Source organism: Eupeodes corollae, chromosome 3, assembly GCF_945859685.1.
Source record: "Eupeodes corollae chromosome 3, idEupCoro1.1, whole genome shotgun sequence".
Lineage (NCBI taxonomy): Eukaryota > Metazoa > Arthropoda > Insecta > Diptera > Syrphidae > Eupeodes > Eupeodes corollae.
Window position 1 is genome coordinate 5950032 of NC_079149.1, and position 20588 is coordinate 5970619.

The following is a 20588-nucleotide window of genomic DNA, read 5'->3' on the forward strand; positions in this document are numbered from 1 at the left end:
TGGTGGGATTGGGTTGGGTGGGGTGGTAGGTAAGTGAAGAGGAACGGGAAGTAAACAAGCGAAAATTTCACAACTCTTCCCTCAAAGTTGATATAGGTATCTACCAAAGTATGTTGGCAAAGTGTTCTCACTTCTTTAACGACTTTAAGGTGTATATACTCTTTTAAAGTAGAAGCAGCAGCAAGAGCAAAAGCAGTTTATATCAAAAGTACACATTCTTATTACCACACATTGTGGACTGGAAAACCTGAAAAATCAGAGCCAAATCAAGTGAAAAAGTGTTACGTTCCGGACCTGTCGTCCAGTTAGCCAGTTTAACTAGCATAAAATGCTAACAATTTGAGCAAGTGATGTGTGGTGCACTGCACAGCACAGCGAAGCACACAGCTCTTCTGCAATGGCCAAAGCTCTAAAACAATCTTGTCCATTTGCCAACGAGATCACTTGTGGCTTCTATTGGCAATGTTGTATACGAGTACGAGTAGATATGAGGAGACTAGTCCGTCCGTCTTCGCTCGCCGTCATCGTCGTAACAGTGACCCAAATTATCCATTTAATTTAGATTCAGTGCCGGCCCGGACCGAACTGAACCAAACTGAACCGGGCAGAGTCGAGAGAGTTATTTCCCTGATTAACGCTTCAGTTTTTTCATCATCATCAACCATCGACCATCCCTCATAACAAACGAATTTTTGCATACAGCACAACCAGCGGTAGTGCAGCGTTGAAAAGAAGATAAATATCTCACAGATACTTTTTATACATGAAAGCAGGCATAGCGTTGGTGTCTAATTGATCGTGCTATTCATTTGTAGTCTATTTACTATTTTGGTTACTGGTTGGTAAATTTATTGTCTTTAAGGCTTTGATGCATTTTCACATTATATAAGCACGAGTTTTTCTTGTGGTCTCTGCCTCTAACTTGGGCTCTAGCTCTTCCTCTGTTGGGTGCATAAAATCTAAAAAGATGCACTTGAAAGAATTTGCGTAATTTTCTTTTTCCATAAATCTGTGACGAATTGCATGCTCCAGATACTCCAACCAATACTTGGATTTATTTATTTATTATTTTTATTTATTTTTCGATTTCAAAGTCGGCCGGCGTGTGGAGATGAACTCAATTCCTGATGGTGATGTGGATTTTGGTGCAGATGTTTTATGTGATCAGAAATTGGTTCAAAATCAAAGAATCTCGATGTAAGCTAATAAAAAATGGGCGGTTAAGTGGTAGCGCGAGGTAAGTTGGTGGCCAGGGTCGGGGGGGGGGGTTTAGGTGAGAAAAATGATGATCGTGTCAGAAGCCGGCAAAGCAAACATTGGTACGACGAACAAGAAGAAAAAGAAGCTGAATATTGTTGTTAATCAATGTTAAGCATCGAATATTTGTATTTGCATGTTGTTTTCGTTCACTAGAATATATTCAATAAAGAAGTGATACAGTTACGTTGTTATGGGGAAGAGATGGCCTGATTATTATTAGTTGTATCTTAAATTTTTCTTTTTTATTTTTAGACTTGTCACTCTCAAGCTTAAGGTGATTTATACATGTCTACCAGAGATACTTGTTAACATGACATCAGATTATTTATATTTCTTCTATTTTTGGCATTTTTGCAAATAAAAAAAATTACACAAATCAAAAATATAACGGAGTTTCAACGGAAATCAAAAGAGAGAAGAAAATGATAGATAATATGTTTATTATTTAGATTTGATTGACAAATGATTGAAGACAAGTTTGATAGCTACTTAAAAAAAAAACAAATTTTTGTTACTTTTACTCGCTTTAAGGATAAAGAGCTTATTTTTATTTGAGTTATAGGCTGAAGAAAAGTATTTTTAGTTTAATTTTAGATTTTAATTAATTTTAATAATGTTAAAGATATTGCAAACATTTTAGATTACAATTTACCAAATGTAAAATGGCTATTTTTAATTGATGATGAACAGTATTTGACCTAATGTAACAAATGATTTTGAATACAATGTAATTGATAGAATATTGGCTTTGAATCTGCATCAAAATAATATTTGTCTATTTGTCGAATTTTAGATTTAATTTTTGTTGATAAGAATCTACAAGCTCAATTAGATGAGCCTTATTTCCTTTTGGGTGAAAATAGTGTTCATCATAAATCACTTTAAATTAAATTAAATTTTTCTGTTTTAATTGAATCCCAGTTTTGTTCCAATGTTAAAGCTCATAAATATGATTTTAAAAATACTGATTTTGTTTTTATGAACTGATATTTTGAAAACGTAAATTGGTAAAACTATTACATGGGACGAATCTTCTTTCGCACTCGTACAGTTGCTAGAGTACTAAAAGATCTTGACATTCACAAATCCTCTGGCCAAGATAGTATCCCCGCTATTGTTCTGAAGAGGTGTTCTTCAACGCTGGCAAAACCACTGCGTAAGGTTTTTCATCTGTCCTGGTCTCTTTCCGAGTGGATGGAAAACTGCATTTGTCCAGCCTGTTCCTAAAAAAGGCGAATCATCCTCACCTCATCTAACTATCGTCCAGTTGTAATTACGTCCCTTCTTTCTAAGGTCATGGAAACGCTAACCAATTTTCAGCTAAGAAATATCTTGAAGAAAAGAACGTTATTAATGACCGGCAGTATGGCTTTCGTTGGTATAGGTCCATTGGTAATCTTGTGGTTTATCTCACCGAACAGTGGAACATCGTTTTGGAGAAAGTAAGATTATTGCACTTGGCATTTGATAGAGTTCGGCATCAAGCTCTCTTATCGAAAATGCGTGCTTTTGGTATTGATGAATCTCTTATTTTGTTGGGTTAGAAGTTACCTTTCGGTTCAAATCTGATATCAACAAAATAAATGCTGTTGTGTCACAGGGCTCCGTTTTGTCTCCAACTCTCTTCCTTATACCTATAAATGATCTTTAGCGTAAAACTTCTAACCCACTACATTGTTTCGCTGATGACAGTACCCTCTGCTTTTCATATTCGTTTTTAGATTCAGCAGCGTATGATAAGCTCATTAAATTCTGATATTGACAGCATTGTCAAATGGGGAATCGTGAAGAATTTAATGCTTCTAAAACTCAATGCTGTCTACTGTCACAAAAACGTAACCTTCCCCCAATCCCACTATCCATGGGTGGTACTTGCATCGAGGAGATTGAACAACTATCAGTCCAAGGTATGTGCATCACAAACCACTTGTTGTGGAGTGATCACATATTTGACATCGCCAAAAATGCCGACGATGCAATAAATTTTGTTACTCCTTCTGATCTGGCTATAATTTACAAAGCTTTTATTCGTCCTAAACTTGAGTATAACTCTGGTATTTGGGCTGGAGCCCCAATTACGTACTTGAGTCTTCTGGATAGAATTGAAAAAAGAGCTCTACAAATATTAGGAGATCGTTCTCTCACCGAGACATTTGCTTCTCTTGAAATGTCTAGGTTAAAAAATCTCGTAGCTAAACTTCGCAAAAAGATTAAGATTTTGAATTCTATTCGTGAACAATTTATTAGATCTAGGAAAGAGTACGAATTCTTAAGAAGATTTCCATATAAGCAATTTATTTGGTCTCTTGAATCGAAAATAAAAACTAATACGAAGTGTTTTTGGTCATTTCTAAATACTTAAAGAAAATCAATTGGAATTCCTTCCAGTATTTCTTACAATGGTATTTTTTCTGAAATTTAGAAGAAATTTGTAATTTATTTGCTTTATTTTTCCGATCGAACTTTTCGGACAATATTCCAACTTTAGTTTTGAAATTTTGTAAATATAACCTTAAGACCCCACTTTGCTTTATTTTTATTTTTTGTCCTTGAAACAAGGAGTATATGGCATAGAAACATTCTCTGCTAACTCCTTTGCATACTCGTAAGTCTGGATCTAAAGCATCTGTAGAAAATTATAGACCTTTTGCTAAGCTTCAGCTAATCCCTAAATTATTTGAAGCAATTGTTAAAATTAAACTTTATAGTTTAGTTAAAAATCATATTTCGCTGCATCAGCATGGCTTTATGAGTGCTAGGCCTACTGCAACAAATTTTGCACAATTTTTACAAATTACTGTCTTGGTTGTTTAGAAAATCATACTCAAGTGAATGTAATCTACACCGATTTTTCCAAGGCGTTTGACGGGTACAACATAATGTTCTCTTGAAAGAACTTGAATTGTTTGGCTTCCACTCGAATCTTCTAAAATGGATAAGAAGGTATCTGGTTGGACGAAGACAATATGTTAAAATTGGTGATGTTCTTTCCAATGAAATACAAAATTTATCCGGTGAACCACAAGGTAGTCATCTTGATCCACACTTTTTCATTTTATTTATAAATGATTTAACGAATTGTATTAAAAGTCCTAGATGTCTTTTATGTGCTGATGATCTCAAGATTTTTAATTGTGTAAGTTCTTCATCAGATGCTAGTAAAATTAATTGGATATTAATAATATTACCAAGTGGTGTTTCAGAAATGGTTTAAATTTGAATGTAAAAAAGTGTAGTATTGTAACATTTTCTGAAATAAAGGATCCGATATGTTTTGATTACAAAATTGAGAATCAGTTCTTAATGAGGTTAACAAATCCAAAGGATCTTGGTGTGATGTTTGTTCGAATATGAATTTTTCTCTCCAAATTGATAATGTTATTTTTAAAAGCTAATGCCATGTTGGGATTTATTTCAAGAACTTCTAAGTCATTCGAAGATCTTTATACTTTAAACACTCTTTTTGTATCCCTTTACCTTTACTTGAATACTGTTGCAAAATATGGAATCCCATATTTTAAGGAATGCAAAGATTCAGAAGAGATTTACAAAATTTGCTTTACAAAAGCTTTATAATTATTCAAATATGCCAACTTATGAGACCAGATGTGCCTTAATTGACTTAAAACCTTTAGTATTTAGAAGAAAATTGTATTCAGTACTCTTTGCTTATGATGTCCTCAACTCGAACATAAATTGTTCATTTTTGTTGTCTCAGTTAAATATATGTTCCATTTCGAAATTTGCGTTCTAGAAATGGTAATTTTCTACATGTTCCCTTTCATAGCAAAACTTATGCGAAACATGATCCAATAGCTCCTTCTTGTATTGCTCTTAACGAATTTGAGTTTGTAATTGATTTTGATAAAAATAGATTATATATTAAGAAAGATGTATTGAATTTTTTGTAACACTATGTTTTTACCTTAGGACTTTTCAAGTCCTTTGCATAGTTTTTGGTTCTTAAAAATAAACCATTTGCTTCTTGTCGCATCCCAGAATTTTTTAAAACGTTTTTTATTTGGATGGGCAAGAATTTTTAATTTTTTGTATTAAATTTTGTATTAAATTTAAATTTCTATATTTTATTTTATTTCTAATAAGTTGGTAAATAAATAAGTTAAAAATGTAAATGTTTTTGTTTATAAAACAGATGAAGAATATTTTCATTGCTATTTTTTTGAAATTAAGAATCATTAAAAAATTTTTAAATATTATAAAACAAACTTAAAATAAATTGAAGAAATAAAATATCCTCAGTAAGTTATTTTTTTAAATTGAAAATTAGGGTTATTTTTTCCATTTAAGCTGATTTAATTATAAAGCTTTAATTTTCTTTAAAAAATATTTAAAATGTCGATAATATTTATTAACAAAATCTGTTTTGTAAATAGTATACAACAATTCATTTTCTTTAATCGAAAATTTCAGGATTAGCAGACAAATATTTTAATACCAATATTCTTCTGGTTTTATTTCAAAAAAAAACAGAAATGAAATTTTTAAAAAATAACATTTCATTTGAAAAATGAAAACTATTTTTGTATTAATTTAAATTTTAAAAAAATAAATTTTTCTTTGTTCAGTAATATGTTCAATTATTAGAAAAAATGTGATAAAATCGATTTAATAGCAACAATAGTGGTCCACCCTTTATGTCGAAGTAAAAAAAGTAAGACATACATAATTATAGGCACATTTTTTCCCCTTTTTATCAACAAATTGCTATTTCAAGGAAGAATTTATGTTTGTCATAAATAACTTCTTGATTATGTTCAAAATTTGCAAACAATTTAAAACACATTCACAACGCAATGAAAACAAATGGTTAAATGTAAATTTTTGTGTGAGTCTCTGCTTTCTTCTTTCTCAGTCCAACAAAATTTGAATATTATTTATTTTAAACCGTAAGATTTATCGTAACGGCACAAAAAGATGTGATATTTGATGTAGTATTTCACTTTTATTCATTTTTGAATAAAAACAGAAAATAAACAATGGGTATATTTTATTTGAACTTTTAGAAAAATAGAAAAGCAGACGAAGAAAAACGAAGAAAAACGAAGAAAAACGAAGAAAAACGGATATTGTTACCACTTTTGTTTTTGGTTGAATGACTGAAATATTTTGATTTTGTATGCATTCTACTGAAATATAATATCAGGCTAGAACTGAGCAATACCTTGGATTTGTAGAAAGTACAATTTCAAATTAACTTTACGTAAAAAAAACATGTTGTTTTATTTATTTATTTTATTTATTTTTATTATTCATTTTATTTTAAAAAAATAAAAGAAAACTTCTGGCTTTTGGAATCAAAATCAAAAATCACTTAGCAAACGAACATTTATACTTTCTTACATATTTCTCCTTTAGTCACAAAAATACTGGCTCTCAATGGTTGAACAAACATTTTTTTTACAAAATCGAGTTCCCAGCTCAGCTCTTTTGTTTTTCTGAGAAGTTTATCATAATTTCGCATTTCTAACTATGAGAACCGAACATATTATGTTAATCAATGAAATAAGACAATAATAATAAATTAACAAACTAATTTAATTGTCAGATCTTACACTTTTCCTCTCTGACTAAATTAAATTAATAAAAAACTTAAACTGAAACGAAACTCAACATGAAACCAATCTGACACAGTTACCTATTAGAAAACAAAAATAAAGAAAAACAAATAAACGCATTCGTTCATTACTTTCGTTGTACTCCTCTTCCACTAAACCAATTTAATAATAAAATAAAAAAAAATCTACAACATGACAAATCTATTTCAAAGTATCATAAACACAAAACAACACTCTATTGCGGTCTAGTTAATCGTAACTAATACATATTTCTCTGCTAATGATCTATCCTGCTGCTGCTGCACTTCAAGTTGTTGGCGGATGAATGGATTAGTAAGTGAATTAAAATAATATAATTTTCACTCAACACAAGAAGCAACGCACGAAGATACGAGAAATACACACGATATCTTAAGTATCTTGAGTATAATTGCAAGCGCCATAAAAAACGCGTGTGAAGTGAAAACTAACCACAAAACCACAATAGCGATCCCAATCAATTCCAGATGATTGGTATTTTCAATTTTACTTTTAAATCAAAACAAAAAAAGGGAAACAATAACAAATATGATGATCTGTTAACACGATAAGGATGAAATTGCTGATGAAAGAAATTTCAATGTCATCATCTCATTTCGAGACTTTGATTCAAAAAATCTGACAAAAACCGAACCAAAAATAGATTGAAATTTAGTCTCTGATTAGAAAGTTATTTAATAAAAAATAGAAATAGTTTTTCTATATTTGGAAATCAGAAGAAAATACAAGACCACAAAAGAAAAACAGAGTCAAATTAGAATCATCATCGATCAAATAGAAGAAAACAGAAAATTTTCTATTAAAGACTCGCAATTCATGTTTTTTTTTGTTTTTCTTTTTTTTATAATTTGCAACAACTTACCTCCGTTTCGGAATCCGCCACCGCCGCTGCTGCCACTACCACCACCAATCGGTGTAAATCCATTTGCAGGCGATGGCAGTGGCAGAAGCACAACTGTTAGCAAGACACATAATGCCGTTAAATTAACCCACTTTACAGCTGTTGCAGGCATTTTTCTTCTGCTCGTATAATTATTATTATTATTATTTTTTTTGTGAAAGGTTTTTAACTTAACAAATAACATAACACTGGATATTTTGTATCTTTTGTTGTTTTTTATTTTTGTATCCTTTGAAGAAAAACAAAACTGAATATTATTGTTAGATGTATTTGTTGTAGTTTTTTTAATTCTATTTTATTTTACTTTAACATGATTTTAAATTTACAATAAAGAAGAAGACACAGAACTGATTTTTCACTGATGGATGATGATGCACCGCGGTTGATTGGCTCAGAGCAACGATATCTGGCTTCCTTGTGTATCTTGAGAATTCAAGATCGATGGTATCTTTTATTGTGCGTGCAATTTTCCTTTGCTCTCGCTCGCTCTTTAGGCTGCTGCTGTGTTGCAATTGTTTCGCGATTTTTCACCTTTTACGATTAACTGTTTCGCTAATAATGACTTTTTTTTGTTGATGACTTGATGTAATAAATTTGCAATAGAACTGAACTTTGCAAAAATAAAACGCACGAAATTCTCCGATGATAACACAACACAGCAAAGTAACGCACCAAAATAAATATTGAACGAGAAAAAAAAACATACAAAAATAAACTTTCACTTTAGAGATTCTGCCTTTAATTTCACGAGAAAAGACTACGATACGGTGTGGTGTGGTCGTATATTGTGGCGCGGCACAAATGGAAAGTAAGATGATGATAGTTCCGTTTCTGTTTTAAAGCGAATTTTTATGTTTCGAATGTGTATGGAATATAATATGTGTTATGATTATTTTGAGATGAAATAGTAAAAACAGAAAAATTAACCATCCATCCGCAATCACAATCGAAATCCAACTGAGCTGTTATGATTCTTCGATGCAGTGGTTAAGACTTCCGTAAGCGAAAAGCAAATATGAATTCTTCTTTTGGATAAGACACGTCGTTCACGTTTGTGGTTATTCGTTTGCTCATAGAGTCCGTCCATCGATCGAGACTTGGTCTTGGTTTTGGTTTTGTCGTGCTTTTCTTATATCACCTTGTAAGTTGTATGCGCCTAGTACGAGTTGAGTTGATTTGAGTATATTGAAGTGCTAATGCGATGTGTCTTCTGTTTTCCATATATACAAGAGACTGATGCCACTTTACTGAGCGTTGAACGACACACGACGATCAAATGTACGAAAAGAAGTCCAACTTGATCACAACACAACAGCTTAACAGCCCAACAGACGCAAAAGAATGAAGAAAGAATAATCATTTTGTATGGAGAGAGAGTGAGCGAGAAATTACTTAAATGTAGTGGCAGAGTCAGTGGCAGTGGTAACTGGCAACAAGCTGGCAGCAGGTAGTATAGAAAGAAAGTCGAAGAAGAAAAAATACCGGAAAGTAAACTGTTAAAGAAGACATTTCTCTGTTATGTTGGATAGACGATGCGACGGTAGCAGACTGTTTTATTGCTCTCTTCTTGATGGCTATATGGTTTGATGTTTGATTGGTTGATGGTTTGATAGACATTATAAACAGTGGTGCTCAAACTATGATTTGATATTTTATGTTGTTTTGTTGATTTAAAAAAAAAAACAAAGTTCTTAGCTCAACTCTTTTGTTTTATGTTTTTTTTTGTGTTCCTAATTTGAGGTATAAGAAATATTAATTAATATATTTCTGGTCCAAAAAAGCATTACAGTCAAAACAATTTTACTGACAAATTTTGACGGGAATATTTGTTGTATAATTTTTCTAAAAAAAACAAGAATTTTTGATAGCTCAGAAAACTGCAAAACTCATTTTACTCATATACATTTTGAATTCAAATTAAACATAAAACATATATTTTTATATTTAAGAACCAAAGCATATTTCATTTTAAAATCTAATTTGTTGGTTCTATACTTTTAAATAATACAATTTATGGAAGTCATACATTTCATTCCATGCACTTTTTTAATCCCTTCATTTTATTAATTTTATCATTTATTCCATTCATTGCATTCTTTCTTTATTTTTCATTCATTCATTTCATTTCCTTCATTTAATTTATTTCATTTTATTCATTATTCATTTTATTTAATTTCTTTTTATTTTATTCATATCATATATTTCATTCATTTCATTTAATTAATTAATTTCATTTCATTAATTTCATTTAATTAATTTCAATTATTTCATGCATTTTATTCATTTCATTTTATTCAATTAATTTCATTTAATTTCATTCATTTCATTAATTTCATTCATTTTCTTTCATTCACTTCATTTATTTCATTAATTTCATTCATTTTCTTTCATTCATTTCATTTAATTCATTTCATTTCATTTCATTTCATTCATTTCATTCATTTCATTCATTTCATTCATTTCATTCATTTCATTCATTTCATTCATTTCATTCATTTCATTCATTTCATTCATTTCATTCGTTTCATTCATTTCATTCATTTCATTCATTTCATTCATTTCATTCATTTCATTCATTTCATTCATTTCATTCAATTCATTCATTTCATTCATTTCATTCAATTCATTCATTTCATTAATTTCATTCATTTTCTTTCATTAATTTCATTTCATTCATTCATTTCATTCATTTAATTTCATTTATTTCATTCGTTTCATTTCATTTCATTTATTTCATTCATTTAATTTATTTCATTCATTTCATTCATTTCATTCATTTCATTTATTTCAATAATTGTATGAATTTGATTCATATCAATAATTATATGAATTTGAATAATTTTGATTCATTTTATTCATTTTGTTCGTCTGATTCATTCTCTAAAATCCATTCACTGCATTCAATTGATTCACTGTATTCATTTTAATAACTGAACTTATTTGATTCGATTGATTAATTTTAATACATTTTGATTTATTTTATTTCGTTTAATTTATTATATTCATTTCATTCATTTAAATTCTACAAAAAATATATAATAGCGTGGTTAAAGTTTATTATTTTTCTTGACAGAAAAAAGACATTAACTTTAACAATTTATTAAAGTTTTAAGAGCATCAGTTGCCTCCTGATGCCATCTTAAAGACAGTATAAGAAGAAGACAAGCATAAGAAGCTTAAATAAAACTACCTAAAAAAAAACAACTACAATCGTGAATTGATATACCAAACATTAAAAGAAGAAAAGAAAAAATCACTGCCACTTTCATTTTGCCCATCAAGAAGATAATAATGTCTTTCACTTTTATGATCATAACCCTCAAAAAATACAAAAAAAAAAACAAAAAATAAAACGACGAAGAAGATGATGCACCGCTAGTGATGGTCTGTAGGTTGTTGTCCTATATGCTGCATAAAATGAAAAGTAATTCGTGTGAAAAAAAAGAACGAAAGGTCCTCTGTCTATATAATAAAGACTGACCTCTATTCCTCCTACAAGATCCATTGCAGACATCCACAACTTTACTGTATATGCATCAAAGATACTTTATCATTATTTATGGATGGATACATGAATGATGAGAGCTTGATGCGGTGGAGTGTGGACGACAAGTGCGTGTTTTTTTTGTGTAGCACGATTTTATTCTTTTGAAGGTCTTATACCTCAATGACCCTTAAAAAGTGAAATTACTATGAAAATTGTTTTCCTTTGTATCTTTTTTTTTGTTTAGAAAAAGTTTACGGTTTATCTTCTTCACTATACATTGTTTGTTTATGAATTGTGTGATTGATGAACAAAAATGTGTTTATCAGTTTCAATTACGTTGTTGTTTTAGAAAATATTTTATATTGTATTCTTTCTGTATGATTCACATATACAAAATCATCTCTAATCCAACATAACCTCACGTTGGGAGCCATTTTAGTGAAGACCAAATTTGTTAAATTCCCCGCAAGAAGCAGTACCCGTGAAAAAACTTAAGGTGGCACAGGCAGGGATCGAACACAAGACCTCTCGCATGACGGTCCAACGCATTAACCGTCATGCTACGGGTACTACTATATCTACTAATCATTAATTTCAGTTAAAGCTTCACGTTGGGCGCCATTTATTGACTAAACTCTGCCCATCAAACGTTTATAAACATCTCATCCTCGTGTTTTAATTTATTATAGTAAATAAGAAGTTTGTTTCGATAAATTATAAATAAGTGAACAATTTTCTACTTACCAGTCATTTGTAAAGGTTTAAGCCCCACATTGGGCGCCATTTAAGTATAATTGTTAAAGAAAACTCTACTGATCAACTTATACGACTTATCCTCACTTTTTACACTCTTCCAATAAAAGAGACTCAGTTCTAATTATAAATATGTAATAATGAACAAGTGTCTACCTATCAGTCATTGATGTAGGTTCAATCCTCACATCGGGGGCCACTTGGGTATAATATATAATTGAAGATTTAAAGGCCCTATCCTCACGTTGCGCACTATGTAAAGTAAAACTACTAAAGGAAAACTTAGTTCCGAAAAAAAAACATTAATGTATACTTATCAGTAAAATATATAGGTTAAAACCTCACATTGGGCCCCATTTTATATTTTATATAAATGAAAAGATATGTAAAAAACAAAAGTAAAGAGTTAAATGTGTGGAAAAAATAGTCTTAAAAGCACATTCAATCAAATCTTGAGGGTTTTTTAATTAGATTGATAAAGCGATAGCCAGTCTTTTTTTTGTATACGACTCAGGCTCACTTGATGATGTCTCACTTATTGCCTGTTATAGCTTGTATATCACTTCCTTTGGGTCAATTTCACTCATCGTCATCAACTCATCTATCAATCGTCACCGCCGCCGCGCCGCCGTCGTCGCTCGTCGTTACCTTACAACAGAACAGCCGCAGTCTCCGCCGCCAATAAGACTGATGAATTAAACAGCTTTATGAGAAATAATATGTATCGTTCAATCTGGTTCGTTTGTAGTTTGTCAAAAGATATCGATGAATGGATGAATATCCATTGGTTATTCTTTATACAGGTTGTTTGTTTGTGTGCTTGATAGAAACTTTCTATCTTTAACATAAATTAAGAAGCATCTATAAAGCATGATATTATAATCAATTATGTAATAAGTTTATGACTTTGTACCTTTATAGCGATACTTAAACGGAAAGAATAAATTTACATGCACTTGTAAGAATTTTTGTTGTTGGAAATTCTCTTGATTTTATTATTTTTACATTTTCCTGACATTATAGTGATTCAGTTGTAGTTCGAAGTTGCTTATGACGAATTTGGAAATGTATCTAATAGAGTGATTCAGCAAAATGGATTTTTGAGCTATAAGCTGATAGATGAACTCTGCTCTAAACAATTGTCTTTGTATTTTCCAAATCTAATATTTGAGTGGATTCTTTGACCCACATATTTCTGTCAAAACTTTTTACTTAAATTTCACAAATTTATTAGATTTTTAAATTAATTGAATTAGTGAAGCTTTTTTTTAAGTTCTCATAATCTTATGAATGGTTATATCTTTATTTTTCAGCTTCTCGTCAAACGTATCTGTCAAAATTGATGGAATAATTTTCTTAACCTAACCTCAGGCTGCTATATCGCTATAAAATATCTCAAAATAAATCTTCTCATCGTTGAGATAAAAATCTCCTAAACGAATTTAATCATTCCAATAAATCTTCTTGAGGCAGAACATTAAATAACGAATTGCCGTCAGATTTGACGGAGTTAAACAAAACTCTCACTTTCAAAAGTCTCAAACTCAAGACAACTATATAGTGGAGATATTGTTGATGATGATATAACATCATCAGACTTCAGCTAAATTTCTAGGTAATAGCATTAAAATTCAAATAATCACCGCAATTAACAAATGTGAATTTTTAAAGGGGGTCATTGTCCCTCACTATATTTATTGTTGTTAGTCAATTTGACACTTTCGCCCTCGGAACGAATGAAATTCATACACAAAATAAAATAAAAATAAATAAAGAAAGATGAAAGTTAGCTTCCTATTAATATTCTTCAATCGATTTTATGCGAATTTTTTTAAAAGCAAAAAGAGTAAACAATTAAGGTTTTCCTTGGTGTATAGTTAGGTATACGAGCATAAGCTTGGGGGTATTGAGAATTATGTACTTAAACAAACTAATTAGTTTATTGTATGATGATTGATGAGATAATAAATTAAACAGTGAAATTGTTTCTTTTTTCTTTTAAAAATACAACAACGCGGATATACGGGCAAATAACCTTGATTTAACATGGGCGCGATGATGGTTCTGTTTCAACTCTAACTTTCATTTTGCATGCCATGCCAATAAACTAAACTAACAGAAAATAAGAAATTATTTTTAATTATTATGTAGGCTTATTTATAATAATTCGGTTATAGTCGTACTATGCGGTGTTGCTTTGAGGTATACAAAAATACAATATATGAAACAGGAAGTACAAGACTGCCTTAGGCCTATACTCTGTTACTCTGTCAAAATGGTAACTTTTGATGGTTGAAAAATTATTCTGTAAAACAATTTAAATTTAATAACCGCAATATTATGATTTACATGAAAATAAAGAAAGTAAACAAAAAATCTGATGTAAAAGTAAAGCGAATAATTAAAGGAACGTAGTAGTAGTGGACCTAGTAATTTGTGGCCTGGTATCAATTTAAAAACTTGATATATAACATTACCAAAATTATAAAACAAGCTTTGATGTTTGTACGAGATTTTTGCTAAAGAAAACTTGCTACATCATAAATAAATTATGATAAAAAGAAGTGGACCTAAATGACTACCCTGAGGAACTCTTATAAAATAAATAAGGGGGTGCAACAGTACATGAAGAACCAGGGCCTAGTGACTTACAACTCTCAACCATTCCTGTGTACGAAAAATGTTGTCAGAGATCGAAGTCCCTGAGGAACTCTTGCTTTGGAAATAAAATTCAATAGGATAGTTCTTCTGATCTTAACACTTTGAGACCTTTGGAAATCTTTAACAAAAGCTGCTTTTTTTAATCTAATTGAAGTCAAAAAGTCCTAAAACGGGCGTGAGTGGTATGGAACACTATTATTAAGAGCCCTAAGCAATTGATCCATTGGATGACAAAATTCACAACGTTATTTGCTGATATATGGATATAAATGTTCGAAAAAGTCATCGAAACGTAGACCACTAGATTATAATATGACCGTCATATCCTTCGGCACAACGGATTCAGGCTCAAATATTTTGGTGCGGAGCGAAATGTCATGGTAGCAAGTACGCGTTTTCCACACCATAACATCCACAAAGGAGCTTGGTGTTCTGCTGATCAATCTACCGTCAACCAGATTGACCATATTGCGATTGACGCTTCCAGCATCATGGATGTTCGAACTTTCCGAGGAGCTAATATCAACTGGGATCACTACCTCGTTGTAGCCAAGGTAGCACTTAGGGTTTCCAGACCCAAGGCAAAACAGGGAGATGCTGGGAAAATGTACAACGTTGAACGGCCACAATCGAAAGAGATCGCTAAATCCTTTTCCGATCAAGTTACAAGTAACCTCTTTTGAATTGCCAAGATGCAATCAGAGAAGCCGCCTCTGACGTGCTGGGTTTCAAGCAACCACCAACAAGGAACCCCTGGTTTGTTAAGGAATGTCTGCAGGCAAATGCAGCCAAACAACAGGCGTGCAAAGCGGCACTGCATAAAAGGACGAGGGCTGCTCATGAGCTATATGAGCAGAAGAGGCGAGAGGAACACCGACTTCTCAGAAGGAAAAAGAGAGAGCATGAGAAGCGTGCCCTTAAAAAGCAAGAAAGAAGTTCGAAAGTCTTATTAACATGTGAAACGGAATTCACAGGTACATAAACCTAGAACCGCAGGCTGCAAAGACGAAAGAGGAAACATCATAGTGGAACCACAGTCAGTGCTGAGGATATGGAAGGACCACTTCTGCAGACTGTATAATGGCGACGACGAACCGAATTCCGCTGTCAGGCAGTATATCCATTCAACATAGTCGACGAAAGCAAACAATCCCGTCTTTCCGACTTAGACGAAGTAGAGATTGCCATATCTATGTTGAAGTCTTGAATGCCAAGCTCCTTAAAGCATCAGGAGATAAGTTGGTTAGGAGCATGCATAAACTAATCATTAAGATGTGATCGGAAGAAAGCATGCCCGATGAATGGAACCTCAGTATTGTTTGCCCGACCCTGAAAAAAGGAGACCCTTTAAACTGCACCAACCATAGAGGAATCAGTCTACTTAACATCGCTTACAAAATCTTCCCTGCCGTAATATGTGAACGTCTAAAGCCCATCGTCAACAACCTGATAGGTCTTTATCAGTGTGGTTTTAGACCAGGAAAGTCCACAGTCGATCAAATATTCACATTCCGGCAGATCCTGGAAAAAACCCAACACCAAATCGACACCCACCATCTTTTCATCGATTTCAAGTCCGCATATGACAGCATCTACAGGGACGAGCTGTATAGAGCCATGTCTAGTTTTGGCATCCATGCCAAACTCGTCGGTTCGTGCAGGATGGCTATGGAGAATTCAAGCTGCTCCATAAAGATTGGAAACCTTCGATGTCAAAAATGGTTTTAGACAAGTTGATGCGCTGAAGTTTTTAACATCTTACTTGAAAGAATAGTACAGAGCTCACACGTCAACACTAGAGGCACTATCTTTCAAAAGTCTGTTCAATTACTAGCATATGCTGATGAGATTGACATTATCGGAAGAACTGAGAGTGATGTCAATGGGGCTTTTGTGAGTATTGAGGCAGAGGCGGCAAAAATGGGTTTAACGGTTAATGAGCGCAAAACAAAGTATATGCTGTTGTCAAGAAAGGACATACAACACCGACGTATTGGTCAAAACGTCACCATCGACAGACGTAACTTTGAGGTAGTCAAGGACTTCGTCTAGCTAGGCTCCGCTGTAAACGCAGATAACAACACCTGCGCTGAGATCAAACGCAGAATAACTCTTGCTATTTCGTTGGGCTAAGAAAGCATTTAAATAGCAAAGCCCTCTCTTGAGGGACTATAGAAGCATGGACTATGACAAAAGCGGATGGAAGCACCTAGGGTCGTTTCGAGAGAAAAGTTGTTCGTGTGATCTACAGTCCCGTATGCATCGAAGAGAAGTGGAGGAGAAGATGGAAAGACGAGCTGTACGGGCTGTACAGCAACGTAGACTTAGTCAAAAGGGTAAAAGTCCAACGACTAAGGGTCACGTAGAGCGCGTGGGAACCAATGCTCCGGCCCGGAAAATCTTCAAATCCACACCCACAGGACAGCGCAGTAGAGGAAGACCGCGAATCAGGTGGCGCACACAAGTGGAAGGTGACTTCACCCAACTTGGAGCGCGAAACTGGAGACATCTAGCTAGGGACCGAGCTAGATCTAGAAATTTGTTGAGTGGGTCCCTAATTCACACAGGACTGGACCCCGACCTTAAGTAAGTAAGTAAGGATCTGTCCGTGGATGTGATATTCCAGAAATCATACTTAAATTATAATGCCAAAATATTATCTCTCGAATAAAGTAAATTTAAAACAAATATTTTTGTGTTGTCCCATTTCAAAATTCTAAGCCTTCCAGGGCTTTGGATTTTTAGAATTAACCAAATTTTACAATACTTTTTAAATACTCAGCATTTGTGGAAAGTCCTATCTAAAAATGTTGATATTATTTGTAATGAATTAAGGGATTTTAAAAAGACAAGAAATGCCAAAGTTCTTTTATATACATTTTAATAAATAAATACAATTTTAAAATAGAAAAATTTTGGAAATAGTTATGTACAACGTCCTACGAGTAAGTCTCTTGATTGTGTATTGGAGGGTCAGCATATTACATGACCTCCCACCTTATATAAAGCCTTGCGTATCCATCTTCTGTATGGAGATACTTTTGTATAAATAGCTGGTGGATATCCAGAGCAGGCTTGTCCTGTAGATGTAATACCAACAACATATTCCACATTATTATAATTCAAAAGAAGCGGTCCTCCAGAGTCACCCTTAAAATGTTAATAATAGAACAATTAAATAATAACATGTTTTCGAAATGAATATTTACTAAAAAAAACTTACTTGACATGTGTCTTTAGTATCTTCCTTATCGCCAGCACAGATTTGCTTATCCGAAATACCTGATTTATATTTTCTTTGACGTTTATAAAAAGGTTGACAGATTTCATTTGAATAGACTTTCAAGTTGACTTTTAGTAGTTCCTTCGAAGTTTTTCCAGCTTTTATTTTTGTCAAAATATATTTTTGTTAGTGAAATTGAAAGATTGATATAATTTTATTAATTTATACGAACCAAATTCGGTTTGTCCATAGCCAATAGCTACAGTTTCATTGCTGGTGAGTTTTCGACGGCGCCAAACGCAAATGGAACCAAATCTGTGTGTCAAATTATGAGTGAATTGTAGCTCTGTGTATAAGAAGTGCAAGTGTTTCACTTACCCTATGTATTCAGGAAACCGGTAATATAATTCTATAAGAGCAATGTCATGATAAGCCTGCTTTGGATCATATTTTGGATGAACTATTACTTGTTTGACTGTATATGTTAAATTGCCTGAGAATGAGAACTCGTCAAGAGGCTGCCCTCCCAAATAAGCATAGTCAGGTTGTTTCCTTTAAATATATAATATATATAAATTTATACAAAATTATTTAAATACTCCACATAGGAACGTGACTTATAGGGTGTTTTTTTGTTGGGACCAACAATTTCAGGAAAAAAGGTTCCTTGACCTTAGTAACTTACCCATTTTTGTGGGTACAATGTGCTGCGGTTAGAATCCATCTAGAACTAACAGATATTATCACTCCACCACAAAGAAAGTCCAGACCTGCATTTTCATTTAACCAACCTAAGGCAGCCTAATGTTAAAAATAAAATAAAATAATTATGATATGATATTTTTAATCACTGTTTGTATACCATATAACGAAACTCTCCATATTTCACCGGTAGCCCCCCCACAATGTCTTGATTATCAACGTTAGGGATAAACAATAAAAGAATTTGAAGAACAAATAACACGGACAATGTTTTGCAGCTCATGGTGTGACTTTAATCAGCGAATCGAATAACTTAATTCCAGAGATTGAATAGAAAATTGCTGTTAATATAGTCATTCTAAGTCATAAGCTCAATGTTTTAAACTTGTTTCACTATTCCAGGAAAATGTCTAATAATATTGTTATATATTGTAATTGAGGCTAATACTCGTATTGTTACTTATGTGAATGAAATAATTTTAAAATTTCCCATTTATTAATTAAATGTATCTCATAAGAACAAATTAACATTTAAGAGATATTCAGTAAATTATGAGAGTGTTGAATATTGTGAAAACAGCAAATGAGGGAAATTTGTTTATCGTATGGGATTTCCCATTAATTGCGAATCGCAGTCTTTCTGTTAGTTCTTACTTTTTCAAATGGGGATAGAATCAGAGTCTTATACTTAGAATATACGAGTACGAGGTGAAAATTCATTCATTATTTTCAAAGTAGTAAAAAACACTTAAGTTACTGTTTGAAATATGCTGACTTTTATTCAGATAATGCATTAAATAAAACTGATTTGAGGCTTCATCATATTTAGTCAAGTTAACAATATTTTTTGTTAAAGTAAAACAACTAGCTTAATTTCTGTCTCATCATATCTTAGCAATTAATTCTCAATTCCACCTAGAAGTCTTTTGTTGAAATAAAGAAACGTATTTTAATTGTATTGGCAAAGTGTCATTTGTCTAACAAAACCGTTTTCAATGTATTTTTAATGTTTAAGAAAACTGAAGCCACGTTTTTAGAAAAAGAATTGGTAAAAATATAAGGATTTTTTTTTCTCAAAAATTAAAAATTCGATATTTTCAAAAACGGCTCAAAGATTTTCACAAAAAAAAATTAAATATATTTGTTAACTTTTCTCTTTATAAAGGGTGATTTGTTAGCTATTATCTTTTTGGGAACACTGGTTTAAACAGCTGACGCACGTTTCGTGTTTTGTTTTACTGTCAAACATCTTCAGTTTGGTGTATTATTTAACCATGAATCGTCTTACAAACGAACAATGCTGGAAAATTATTGAATTTTAGATTAGATTAAACATTTTATTTCTTAAAATCCAAATAAAAACAATAAGATGAAAAGCAATAAGTGACAAAAATATTTTTATAAAAATAGAGTTATTGCCACTCTAAGAAAAATTTTACATTTATTAATTAAAATGGGTGGGGTGACCCTTAAAAGAAAATTTAAAAAAGAAAGTTAAAATATCATAAATTTATGTAATGCATTAAATAAATAAACAATAGACAATAAATTAAATTGAAGTTAAACATTTCAAGAAAACATCAGGTAGAACCATTTACAAAAAATTCAATACTTTCATTATCAAGACTAAGGAGAAAATATTTAACTAGTTTCATAAATAACAAATGAGAAGTTTGCATCCCGATAGAATGGGGGAGTCTATTAAATATCCGACATGAGAAAACATTATAAAAATTTATAAATACGGTTGTTCGATATACCGGTATAGAAACTTTGGTTTAAAAAATGACCACGTAAAATATAATTATGAATTATTCTAAAATTAAGATTACCTGATCTGTTAAAAAAATTTTAAGAAATTTATAACAATACATATGTCTCACTGAAAGAATTTGCAAATCTCTAAATAGTGGAAAACTATGGGTACAGGCGAGACTTACCACATATTTTCTTCAGAACACTTTTTTGCAAAACTAATAAAGGTTG

General features: G+C 31.9%; 2 protein-coding genes across 2 annotated transcripts in view; both read right to left on the minus strand.

Moving 5' to 3' along the window:
* LOC129952658 (serine protease filzig) overlaps window positions 1-8721 on the minus strand; it is a 37463-nt gene extending 28742 nt beyond the window's left edge. Inside the window, exon 1 of the mRNA XM_056065402.1 lies at window positions 7738-8721. Within this exon, the coding sequence (XP_055921377.1) occupies window positions 7738-7960 (223 nt within the window). The 5' untranslated portion in view covers window positions 7961-8721. The remainder of the gene's footprint in view (window positions 1-7737) is intronic.
* Window positions 8722-17602: 8881 nt separating this feature from the next.
* On the minus strand, window positions 17603-18898 carry LOC129952074 (serine protease snake-like). Its single transcript, XM_056064502.1, has 6 exons — window positions 18763-18898; window positions 18586-18701; window positions 18279-18452; window positions 18133-18215; window positions 17901-18058; window positions 17603-17827 (listed from the first exon to the last, which is right to left on the minus strand). Exons 1-6 carry the CDS (start codon window positions 18883-18885, stop codon window positions 17651-17653), a joined length of 831 nt encoding a protein of 276 aa, XP_055920477.1. The 5' UTR covers window positions 18886-18898; the 3' UTR covers window positions 17603-17650.
* Between the last annotated feature and the right edge of the window lie 1690 nt (window positions 18899-20588).

Excerpts from the sequence above, each read along its gene's own strand:
- LOC129952074 (XM_056064502.1), bottom strand. The coding sequence starts at position 18,885 with ATGAGCTGCAAAACATTGTCCGTGTTATTTGTTCTTCAAATTCTTTTA. Across the intron at positions 18,453-18,585 it reads CATTGTACCCACAAAAATGG|GAAACAACCTGACTATGCTT; the intron begins GTAAGTTACTAA and ends ATATATTTAAAG. Across the intron at positions 18,059-18,132 it reads CTATGGACAAACCGAATTTG|CTGGAAAAACTTCGAAGGAA; the intron begins GTTCGTATAAAT and ends CAAAAATAAAAG.